Below are 11,636 nucleotides of genomic sequence, written 5' to 3'. Positions count from 1 at the left end.
AAGTACTTAAGGGCTCCAAGATCTGTCATGGCGAACTCTCTACTAAGTTGAGTAACGATAGACTGGAGGAGAGAAGTGGAAGAGGCCGTCAATACAATATCATCCACATAGAGTAACAAGTAGGCAGTGCCACCTCCATGATGATATATGAAAAGAGACGAATCGGTGAGGCTGTGATGAAATCGCATGCGAAAAGCATGCTGAGCAAACCTATGGTACCAGGCCTGAGGGGCTTGCTTGAGACCATATAGAGATCTCTGAAGATGACAAACATGGTCCGGGTATCGAGGATCACGAAAACTGGGTGGTTGATGCATGTAAACGGTCTCCTGAAGATGACCATGAAGAAAAGCATTTTTCACATCTAGCTGATGAATGGGCCAGTCCCATGAAATAGCCAAACTGAGTACCGTGCGTATAGTGGCCGGTTTGACAACCGGGCTAAACGTTTCATCACAATCGATCCCTTGCTGCTGACTACGCCCATTTGCCACTAGGCGAGCTTTATATCGAGATAGAGATCCTTCAGCATTAAATTTATGTTTAAAAAGCCACATAGAGCGAACGACATTGACGCCTGGCTGTCGTGGTACATGGACCCAAGTACCATTTGTAATAAGAGCATTATATTCCTCGTGCATGGATTTATGCCAGTTTGGATCTTTCAAAGCCTGGAGATGTGACCTTGGGACAGAGGAAATGGAAGCAGTGTGAAGATTGAGGCGGGTGACAGGTTTGACAATACCACTTCTGGAACGAGTATGCATGGGATGAGGAGGAGGAGGTGACGTTGTATGGGCCTCAGGTGGAGAGGGACTGGAGGGAGACTCCTCGCGAACAGAAGTGGGAGGGGTAGGAGAAGGACTGGTATGATCTATAGGGTCAGGAGTAGGAGGGCTAGGATGTAATATATGGCGAAGGGTGGGAGAAATATCAGAGTCAGATAAGAAATCATAAGAGGGAGGCTCGATGGGAGTAACCGAACCATAGGGGAAAATCGACTCATTGAATGTAACATGACGAGAGATGATGATCTTTTGAGAGGACATATCATAGCATCGGAACCCACGGTGGTGTGTTGGGTATCGAGGAAGATGCATGGGGTGGAGCGGGGCTGAAGCTTATTATTGGGAAGAAGGTGAGGAAAGCAAAGACAACCAAACACACGGAGATGGTCATATGTAGGGTGGCAATGAAAGAGACGATAATGTGGGGTATCGTTTGAGATGTAAGTGGATAGTAATATATTGAGAAGGTAGGGCAGACCAAACACATGGAGATGGTCATATGAAGGGCTTCAGGCCAAAAGGTGGGTGGTAGGTGGGAGTGAAACATGAGAGTTCGCATCATATTATTGATGGTGCGAATCATTCGTTCAGAATGATGCTAAGCCGTGATTTTCCCATATCAACAATTATACATTAACACAAAAGGTGGGTGGTAGGAGGGAGGCTCTGATACCATGCTAAGCCGTGATTTTCCCATATCAACAATTATACATTAACACACGTATAAATACAAAACCATACAAAGCAACTTGGGCCAATACATACAAGGCTTACACAATGGGCTAACTAGAAATATAAAGGAATAATACAATGTAACATGTGATCCACTAATAATAGTTAATTACAAACTACAAATCAACAAATGACAACTTCCCTTTATCGTCTGTTTCAGTACTTTGAAACCACGAACGACTTGAGGTGTAATGACATTTTGACACTTTTTAGTTTCCATATGATTATATTAGAATATTATATATAGATTATGTTATGTTTTTATATGATTTTTTTTTATATTAATTCCATATAGTATTAATAATCTAATATATAAATTTTATATAAATATATAATATAAATTATACACAATATTAAAAAACCGCTATACCACTGCATAACCGCGATTTCAAATAGCGGCATGTGATCGCTATTGAAATTTGGACCGCGATAACTGCTTAGTTTATCAATTTGTTTTAAAAAAATTGTTTTTTGTATGTATCAGTATAAATTCTAATTTGTTTACGTTTCAATATAATTTTTTATGTTTCATGTTTATTTTTATATACCCTTCCTATGTATGATTTGGATACATATAATAGATTTTTGATTATCTAAACTTCTATTTGTTAACTTACAACAAAATAATCTTACTTGCTTATTTTTATGTACGTGTTGATAGTAATTCAACTTTTTTTTTTTTTTTTTTTTTAACATTTCGACGTAAGTCTTATGTACATTTTCATTCTTATTTTTTACATATGAGTTTGGTTATATAATACATTTTCATTCGACAACCTAAATTGGAGTTAATCTGTGATACCCATCTTGTAGATTTATTTACTAACGGTACCTAACTTTTATCGATATATTCGTCAAAAATCAACTTAAATTCATTACTATCATTTAAAGTCCTAATTAAGTAATAATTATTAAATATAACATTGTGAAAACATAGGAAAATATAAATTCTTATATCACGTGAATATGAATTTTGGTAAGTAAATCATGATTTATACAACCAACCACTCTCCCAATCAAGTCGAACCATTTGGCTGACAAAATCTCACCCACATCAACAAAAAAAGACTACCACCGTCGACAACCACCAATTCTTCCCGTTTCTATGGCCTTATCCACTCCCTCAACCGCCGTCAACACCACCACACACCAACTCCCTAAACTCTTCCACTCTCATTCCTCCGTCTCCACCATAACTTTTCCGGCCAAACTCACCACCACCCACCACCTCTTTTCAGCTACACCCATCTCAAAATGGAGGACCAATGTTTCTTTTCTAACCTCTTTCTTGAACAAACCCAAAGATGCCAAACCCATCAAAGAAGAGCTTCTTGACGCCATTGCTCCCCTTGAACGTGGCGCTGAAGCTTCCGCTGAAGACCAACAGACAATCGAGGAGGTCAGCCTTCCATTCTAATCAAAATTGCAAAGTTTTTTTTTTCTTTTATCTGATAATAGCAAACAATTTTATTTTATTATTATTATTATTTTTTTTTTGTAATTATCAACTCTTTCAATGATTTGGTTTCTCGTCTTACAATTGGGATTGAATTATCCTCTGTCTGGATTCTTGATCTTCATTGCCCCAAAGGTATACAGGGTCAAAGTCAAAACTCGAAAGGACTATTTTTCAATACCAAAATTGCATTGAGCTTTATGGAACATCACAAAAGAAACACTATGAAAAGATACAAACATTTATGCCAAATTGTAACTATCTGAGTCCAATTTCCATCTGTCTAGTAGTAGCATATTTTATAGATACAATATAGATACAATATTTTATAGCTTAAAAAACCTAACGTCAAAAAATATAATTGCTTAATCACTAAAAAGGACACTTAAAGTAGCTAAATCCATAAAATAATGAAATGTAGGTTATATTTTTCTGTATCTCACCCAAAAAAAATTCATGAAAGTTCATGATCTATTATTGTGTATTTTGTTAGCTTGGACCTAAATTGTTTGATTTAGATAGTTCAAAAACTTGAAGCAGCAAATCCAACAAAAGAGCCTCTCAAGTCTCCCTTACTAGATGGAAAATGGGAACTCATATACACCACTTCACAATCCATTCTACAAACTAAGGTTTACCTTTATTCTTTTCTTCATCTTTTCTCTTACTTACAAAGATTCATGTTTATTTGTTATGGATTGGGCTCCTTATGGGTATTGGACACTTATGTTTTGTCAAGTTATTTATTTAGCAGACTGTTGTGTACCTGATTTACAAAAAATCAACTGTTTTTTTTACGCACCAAGTATCCTTTTTTTTTTTTTTTTTTTTACAGAGACCCAAGTTCCTTAGGTCACGTGTAAACTATCAAGCGATCAATGTAGACACACTCAGAGCTCAAAATATGGAATCGTTTCCTACCTTTAACCAGGTATTTTTTACTAATCTTTTTTTAATATCTAGTGTCTTCCATTAATATTGAAACTAAAAAAATAACATGCAACAAATTTATTACGTTAACTTGTTTTCATCTATCTCTAGGTAACAGCGGATCTAACGCCAGTGAACTCCAAAAAGGTGGCAGTGAAATTTGATTACTTCAAGATTGTGGGATTGGTAAGATTTTTTAATAAATTATATCAATATGTTTATTTCATTTTTTTTATTTATTTTGTCTAAAATGAAAATCCATGCAAGATTTATATATAAAAAATAAACCGATAAAATCTTTCATATAGATACCGGTTAAAGCGCCCGATTCAGCTCGAGGTTCACTTGAGATAACATATTTGGATGAAGAATTGAGGTGAAATTTTCTATATTTACATAGATTTCAAATCTTTTGAAACTTTATTTTGGTTTTAATGGTTATAAAACTATGGAACATTATATATTGTTACTATGTTTTATAGGGTCTCAAGGGGCGATAAGGGAAACTTGTTTGTTTTAAAGATGATTGATCCTTCTTATCGAATCCCCACATGATGCAAGTGTGAAATCATAGCATGGAGAATTGGAGATGATTTTTCGTAAATATATACGAATTAAATAATAATCTCTTTGAAGTCATAGCATGAATAATTGGATATTGATGTCGATTTTTAATAACTTTTCCCTAAAGGGATATGATATAAATGTATTTGAGAAATTGTATGTTATAATGCAATATACAATACTTTTATAAAATCGTTAGATATGTAGAGTTTTTTTCCACAAGACCCCTTGAGAAGAGAGAGGAGACTCCAAAACAGATAAAGGTGGAGGTGATCATGTCTAGTTGATGTTGGACTTCAACAAAAACATTCTTTAAATCTCTAAACTCATTATATTTAATTAAATTGAACGAATAATATATTGTTTTTATACAACAATAACAAAGTAACAGTTACAAGATTCACCATAGTCCTCTATTTTTATATATTTTTGTGTACAATTTACAAAAGAATCAACATCTTACTTGACTAAACATTTGACCATCCATGGTCAAAGTGTAATTACATATTTGACCTTCTACAAACATACTCAAACTATGGTAAATTTGACACTTTTTTTTTTAAAGAGGGACTTTATAGGTTCGATCCACCATCCTCAATATGAACAAATTTCCTTCATTGCCTCTTGATATTCTACAAGAACAATATCAAATCATTGAAGAAAGGGCTAAATGCAAGAAACAACAACATACTTTCATATATTTGTGTATTACAAAATTCTTTTTTCATTTCTTTCTGTTACAATTTACAACATTGTACTTTTAACCTTTTTTTTATTTTTTTGTACCTTAATTCTTCATCCAAATATGTTATTTCCAATTGACCACGACCACTTCCACGAGCTCTTATAGGTATCTACAAATCAATACATTTTACTTTCACTCTTTTTTCTTATCAAGGCATTGTACTTTGAAAAATTACCCAATTATAATATTTTAATAAACAAATCAATGAAAGTAAATTGTTATTTCTTGCATTTAACATATTTAAACCTACCAATCCCAACACTTTAAAAGCATCAAACTTGACTGCAACCCTTCTTGCATTAAGAGGAACTAAATTAGCAGTAGCCTGAAAAAAATGTATTAGATGATTTTAGTTGTTGTAATTAAAGGATATTAATATTTATTTATAAACACCTGGTTAAAGAATGGCCAAGTTTCCATATTTTGTGCTCTGAGAGTGTCCACATTGATTGCCTGGTAAATCTTTCCATTTGCTCTTAAGATTTTAGGTCTCTACAAAAAAAAAATGATGGGTAAAATAGAAGTATTTGACTTCTAATGAAAAGACCAAAATACCCTTCAGTGAAATGGAAATCTTGTGTTTGAATAAAATGTCACCTTTGTTTGCAAGATTGATTGAGATGTTGTGTATAGAAGCTCCCATTTTCCATTTACCAATTCAGATTTAAGTGGCTCATTCACCTTATTCACTGCTTCAAGTTTACGTGCAATCTGAGCAATATCAAGGAGGATAAAGTAATTTCCACAATTATTAAAGTATGATCTTCAAAATGTTTATGCTATGGTATATGTGAAACAGTGAATTCGAATTCCAGTTAAAACATTTGCAAAGAAATAACACTAAATCAACCATTCAATTACGACAGGATTACGAAATCCAAACCTGATCAACGCGCTCCTGTTGTTCAAGAGTAGCATCGGCGCCACGATCGAGTGGGGCTATAGTCTCAAGAAGCTCCTGTTTAAGGTTGTTCTCAAACCCATCACTTTTCGTCGACTGAAAGAAAGAAACCCTGGCTCTCTGTAATCTCGCGTTCTTCTCAATTCGATGGCATGAGGGTTTGTGGTAGGATAACGACGATCTTCTGGGTGATGAGTAAGTTGATCTGTGTTTGATGGGTGATGAAAGGAAAACGAGATTGTCAATGAAACAAGAAGAACGTTGAAGAAGGGGGAAGTTTGCTGTTAATGGCAGTGGAGGTGAAATCTGGTGACCCATTTTGATATGTGGTTGAAGTCGCGGCAAATTTGTAAACCTTATTATTGGGTTTCAGTTTCCGCCATTTTTGTATTATTTTCAAAGTATAGGGGCCAAAGGGTAACATTTATCGTCTTTTATGCGCTCTTCCGCTCTTAAATTCTTAGATTTCTCAGAATTACAAGATCAGGGGTTTCATATTCTACAAATTCAGCTCGACTGAAGTCCATAGCTACCAACTTCTTCAGATTTCTTTGATTAATTACGATTAATGGTCCTCCAGATGCTATGATAAAGAAATCAACGTCACAACTTTGCACGACTCTTTGAAGTGGGTCAGATTCGTCATTAATTTGTACACCCAGGTGATTTGATGAAATCATTCTTCCTGACCTTTTCTTCAACTTGTTCGTTATGTATTGGTTATGATTTTCATCTTATATTTGTGGGCTTGCGATAGATCTTGTGTGATTTCTGTGATGCATAAAAGAATTGGACAACATGCATACCATCTGTTTGAAATAATGCCTCATAGAAGAAGTGAGCAGTGCAATACTACATTGGTGTTGGACTAGAAAGAAATCAAGTACAAATTGAAGTGTCATTGTATATGCAAGGCTCTTCAGTAATCACATAAGACTCAAACTAGTTTTCCCTAAGTTCCAAACATGGTAAACAAATGGAACATTTGTAATCTTGACATTAAACCTAGCAATTTTCAAATACAATATCGATCAATGGATGCTAATCTTATATGATCTTTTCTTGCAGCTTGAAGGATCAATGAAAGCTTTGAATTTTCGTTCCCTTATAATTTTCTCAGCCTTTCTACGTGTCTTCTTAATTGTCTATGGAGAATGGCAAGATACTCATATGGAAGTTAGGTATACAGATGTTGATTACCTTGTTTTCTCAGATGCTGCTGCTTTAATAGTTTCTGGAAAATCCCCTTACAAAAGATCCACATATCGTTACTCTCCTTTGATCGCATTTCTTCTCACACCAAATTCCTTTATTCATCAATCATGGGGAAAGTTTCTCTTTTCTGCTTCAGGTAAATAAAAAAAAATGATTATTTTCACTTCAACAACATTTTACTTTGAAAAATCTATCCTTTTATAAACAAATAAAATGAAAGTATACCCATCTTGAAAATGCAGATTTACTTGTGGGGTGCTTTATACGTAAGATTCTAAAGCTTCGTGGAGTGCCTGAAAATTTATGCATTTACTCTGTAATTGTTTGGCTTTTCAACCCTTTCACTTTCACAATTGGAACACGTGGCAACTGTGAGCCTATTGTTTGTGCCATTATCTTATGGGTCATTATTTGTCTTATGAAAGGTACAATCACTATAATCAAATTCTTGATTTTAGTTCTTCCTATTACAATATTCTACTTTGAAAAATCAATATTTTATTTTGTAGGTAATCTTTTTCAAGGTGCAATTTGGTATGGGGTTGTTGTACACATGAGAATCTACCCGATAATTTATGCCCTTCCAATTGTCATAATTCTTGATCCTTCCCATTTCAAGCCCAATAAAAAGCCCATTATCACAAATTGGAATTCAAAACACCCCAAAACACATCTCACTTTGGGCCCCACCAAATCTTTCAATCCCTTTTCAAGATCAAGAATCTTGTTTTCGCTGACGTCAGCATCCGTATTCTTCCTTTTCACGGGAATATTCTTTTATTTATACGAATGGGAGTTCCTACATGAGGCCTTGTTGTACCATTTAACACGAACGGATCCTAGACATAATTTTTCCATTTATTTTTATCATATTTATTTGAATTATGAACGCCAATTTTCGGTTTTGGAAAAACTCGTCTCCTTTTTGCCTCAGTTGATGGTGCAGCTTCTTCTGGTGTTCCGCTTTGCGCATGATTTTTCCTTCTGTTTCTTTGTTCAGACTGTTGCCTTTGTTGCATTTAATAAGGTAAAGAAATTAATAGAAAGAAATGAAAGTAATTTTTTTTTTGATATGATGATATAAATATGTGATATTGTTGTTATTTACAGGTGATAACAGCTCAGTATTTTGTGTGGTTCTTCTGTCTGTTGCCATTGATACTGCCATGGACAAAAATGAAGCTCAAATGGGAAGGTGTTTTCTGTGTATCCTTTTGGATTGGAGCTCAACTTCATTGGCTGTTTTGGGGTTATATGCTTGAGTTCAAGGGCAAACAAGTCTTTTTACAGCTTTGGGCAGCAAGCTTATTGTTCTTTGCTGCCAACACTTATGTCATGATCACTATCATCCTCCGACACACGTATTCTCCTGTTTTTAACCTCTCACAGAAAACAAAGTGAGTGAAGCAAACCTAAGATTTATCATGGAAGGGGTAAAATCGTCATTTTTACTTGCATGGTTTGCTAATGATTACAACAAGAGAGAACATGTTGTACTTGTATTATTGATGAGCATTCAATAGTACACATTGAATTTGTTGAGATTTAGGGGATTTCAGTCGAAATACTCCAATCCAACTCCATTTCCTAACACTAAAAATGGAAAGTTTCACATGTCAATTTTAGTTCTACAAGTTTGATGTTTATACTTTATATACATTGCTAGTTTATTTTCTGTTATTCGATGATTAAGTTTATATATTTTTTATATTAATTTAATTATATGGTTACATTTTAATTTAATAAATGCTTTAAATATATTTAAGCACTTGAATACTTTGTAAAAATTTGTTAATGTGTTATGAATGTAATTTTTTTTTATTTAATAAAATGTTTGTTTCAATAATCTAACGATTAATTCCATTGTAATGATGTATTATATATGGATTATTTATTTACTTATATAATTTATAAAGTTTTTGTAACAAAAAAGATGTTAGACAACTTTATAAAAAGCTAATAAATGGAAGGGGTATTTTTTTAATATGTAAATAAGTTAGAAAAAGAGAATATATATATATATATATATATATATATATATATATATATATATATATATATATATATATATATATATATATATATATATATATATATATATATATATATGCTTAGGTTATTCTATTCAAAGTAATTATTGTGTTATTGTATGCATAAATGTGGGTCAATCAATTTTACTTATTTTAAGAAAGTGATTAATATATATTATTGAATTAAATATAATTGAAAAATATCATCTAATTTAATTACAAGGGTATTTTAGTCAATTAATATAGATTTAATAAAGGAAAATTGCATATTTTAAGGGATCATAGATTCTATTAATTTTAAAAATCCGATTTTACGAATTATAATTCTTTTAATTCGGACATTCTGACAGAATATGTTTGATATATTCAAAAATAAAAATATTTTTGAACCATAAATAATAAAAATATTTTTGAACCTATTTCATGATTATGACTTTAAAAACTTGTTGTAGAATAATAAATTCTCGAACCATCAATTGAAGAATAAAAACAATAAATACATAATTTCTTATAGAATACGAGAAACAATTGTTAAAGAATAAAACTAAAAAAACTTTCAAAACGGGAAAGAAAACATCAAAATCTAACAACACTAATACATTGTAAAAGAATAATGTTGCTTAGAATCACTTTCAATTTTGTGGTCCGTTCTTCAAGCATCAACTTCTGTGAAAACAAAACCAAATTGTAGTTTAGATTACAATAATGCATTAGCAAATGAAAAATAAAAAACTAAATTCCTTTGGAAAAATATGTGGACTTGTGAATTGCACCAAAACCAATAACCAATAATTGTAGAACATGCATAAATCAGTGAGAAAAAAATCCATACTCCATTCCAACAGAATTAGAATTCATGATTCCATTCCAACAGAATTGGAATTCATGACTCCATTCCAACAGAATTAGAATTCATGATTCCATTCCAACAAAATTGAAATTCGTGATTATAACTCCATTAACAGAGAATCCCACCTATATAAGGCATTGAGCATATAGTAAGTTCGTATGGTAATAAAGAATGAACAATGTCAAAGTAAGAATGCAAGATACAAGGTATTAGATGAAAGTTTTTATAGCCAATTTCAGAAAAAGATGTAAGTAGGTTAATGAAAGGTTGAAATTGAATACATATCAAGAACATAATGGAAAGTTGCTAACTTTACATATATAAAAAGGATCAAATCGGGAAAGAAAAATCTTTGTAGTTCGTTTATTTTGTGTATAAACGAATAAATCAGAATGGAATTTGAATCGAGTTTTCCCCAATTTTAGTAATCTGAACTTAATTGTAGTAAAAACCAGCTAAAACCTACGAATTTGATCAAATTGATAACTTGAGAAATGCAAATCAGTACCAATTTTGTGGGGATACTGATAGGAAGAACGGATCGAACGACTTTGCGAGCTCGCTTAGATATCTTCTTAAACACGTTCTTAACAAACCTAATAAGAAGATCCATGCTCCTGTCATCTTCCTCCTCCTCATCATCATCTTCGTCATCGTCTTCATCGTAATCTCCGAAGAAAGTCATATCATTACGGTTCCGATTCCATATCCTAGGATCCGCCGCCGGATTCTCACCTTCCTGGTCCATCAAGTAATCAATTGAAGAGTTCCCAACAATACATAGTAAATGTAGCTAAATAATCTGACATCTGGAAATAACCTGAGGATAACTAGGAGGACGACGGGTAGCTTGGAGACGTAAACCATGAGTTCGAAGTAGAAATGGGCGGATGAAGGTACTGGAAGATGACTTTTAGAGAAATTTGGGGCAGACCATGGTGGCGACGACTTTGTATCTTGGCTAGGGCTTGTAATCGGTGGAGATTGAGCGACTAAAGAAAAAAAAACGAGTTTAATATAAACCTGAGAAATTAGGTTAAAAGTCAATACCATGATTATAGGGATTATTTTTGAAAGTTACTAATCAAATTACTAAATTACCCTTATTTATTTATTTAATTATTTAATTATTTATTTAATTTTGATTGACACATATTTATGCATACAATAACACAATAATTATTTTAAATACCTGAACCTAGCTCTCTCTTTTTCTATATATATATGGAGTGGTTTAAATGAGAACAAAAAAAAGGTTAAGAACCCTAAGAACCATTTTTAAATGTTTTCATCAAAAACATTTTGGACAAATCAAACATTAATATCATATTAAACAGACTTTTTCACTCCGTAACTTGCAACTAGTTGCCACTTGTCATAGGACCACCACCGGACTGCCAGCAGACCATTATCGGACCACCACCA

The 11,636-nt window shown here is 32.9% G+C and overlaps 4 protein-coding genes across 4 annotated transcripts; 2 read left to right on the top strand and 2 right to left on the bottom strand.

The window, feature by feature from the left end:
- The first annotated feature begins 2,496 nt into the window (after positions 1 to 2,496).
- On the top strand, positions 2,497 to 4,662 carry LOC111919251 (probable plastid-lipid-associated protein 4, chloroplastic). Its single transcript, XM_023914862.2, has 6 exons — positions 2,497 to 2,919; positions 3,495 to 3,608; positions 3,812 to 3,907; positions 4,018 to 4,092; positions 4,215 to 4,282; positions 4,389 to 4,662. The coding sequence occupies exons 1-6, from the start codon at positions 2,626 to 2,628 to the stop codon at positions 4,459 to 4,461; spliced, it is 720 nt and encodes a 239-aa protein (XP_023770630.1). The 5' UTR covers positions 2,497 to 2,625; the 3' UTR covers positions 4,462 to 4,662.
- A 152-nt stretch (positions 4,663 to 4,814) lies between these two features.
- Positions 4,815 to 6,480, bottom strand: LOC111919249 (probable plastid-lipid-associated protein 4, chloroplastic). The gene is made up of 6 exons (XM_023914861.3): positions 6,099 to 6,480; positions 5,813 to 5,926; positions 5,609 to 5,707; positions 5,466 to 5,540; positions 5,257 to 5,324; positions 4,815 to 5,102 (listed from the first exon to the last, which is right to left on the bottom strand). Exons 1-6 carry the CDS (start codon positions 6,432 to 6,434, stop codon positions 5,030 to 5,032), a joined length of 765 nt encoding a protein of 254 aa, XP_023770629.1. The 5' UTR covers positions 6,435 to 6,480; the 3' UTR covers positions 4,815 to 5,029.
- A 115-nt stretch (positions 6,481 to 6,595) lies between these two features.
- Positions 6,596 to 9,032, top strand: LOC111919248 (GPI mannosyltransferase 1). Its single transcript, XM_023914860.3, has 6 exons — positions 6,596 to 6,778; positions 6,874 to 7,084; positions 7,185 to 7,467; positions 7,574 to 7,756; positions 7,841 to 8,358; positions 8,442 to 9,032. The coding sequence occupies exons 2-6, from the start codon at positions 7,082 to 7,084 to the stop codon at positions 8,730 to 8,732; spliced, it is 1,278 nt and encodes a 425-aa protein (XP_023770628.1). The 5' UTR covers positions 6,596 to 6,778; positions 6,874 to 7,081; the 3' UTR covers positions 8,733 to 9,032.
- Positions 9,033 to 10,273: 1,241 nt separating this feature from the next.
- On the bottom strand, positions 10,274 to 11,212 carry LOC111919257 (protein SHORT HYPOCOTYL IN WHITE LIGHT 1). Its single transcript, XM_042898504.1, has 2 exons — positions 10,720 to 11,212; positions 10,274 to 10,336 (listed from the first exon to the last, which is right to left on the bottom strand). Exons 1-2 carry the CDS (start codon positions 10,957 to 10,959, stop codon positions 10,274 to 10,276), a joined length of 303 nt encoding a protein of 100 aa, XP_042754438.1. The 5' UTR covers positions 10,960 to 11,212.
- Positions 11,213 to 11,636: the final 424 nt, after the last annotated feature.

Source organism: Lactuca sativa, chromosome 9, assembly GCF_002870075.4.
Source record: "Lactuca sativa cultivar Salinas chromosome 9, Lsat_Salinas_v11, whole genome shotgun sequence".
In the NCBI taxonomy this organism is placed as follows: domain Eukaryota; kingdom Viridiplantae; phylum Streptophyta; class Magnoliopsida; order Asterales; family Asteraceae; genus Lactuca; species Lactuca sativa.
The sequence above is the reverse complement of the archived record's forward strand: the minus strand, read 5'-3'. Positions and strand labels throughout refer to the sequence as shown.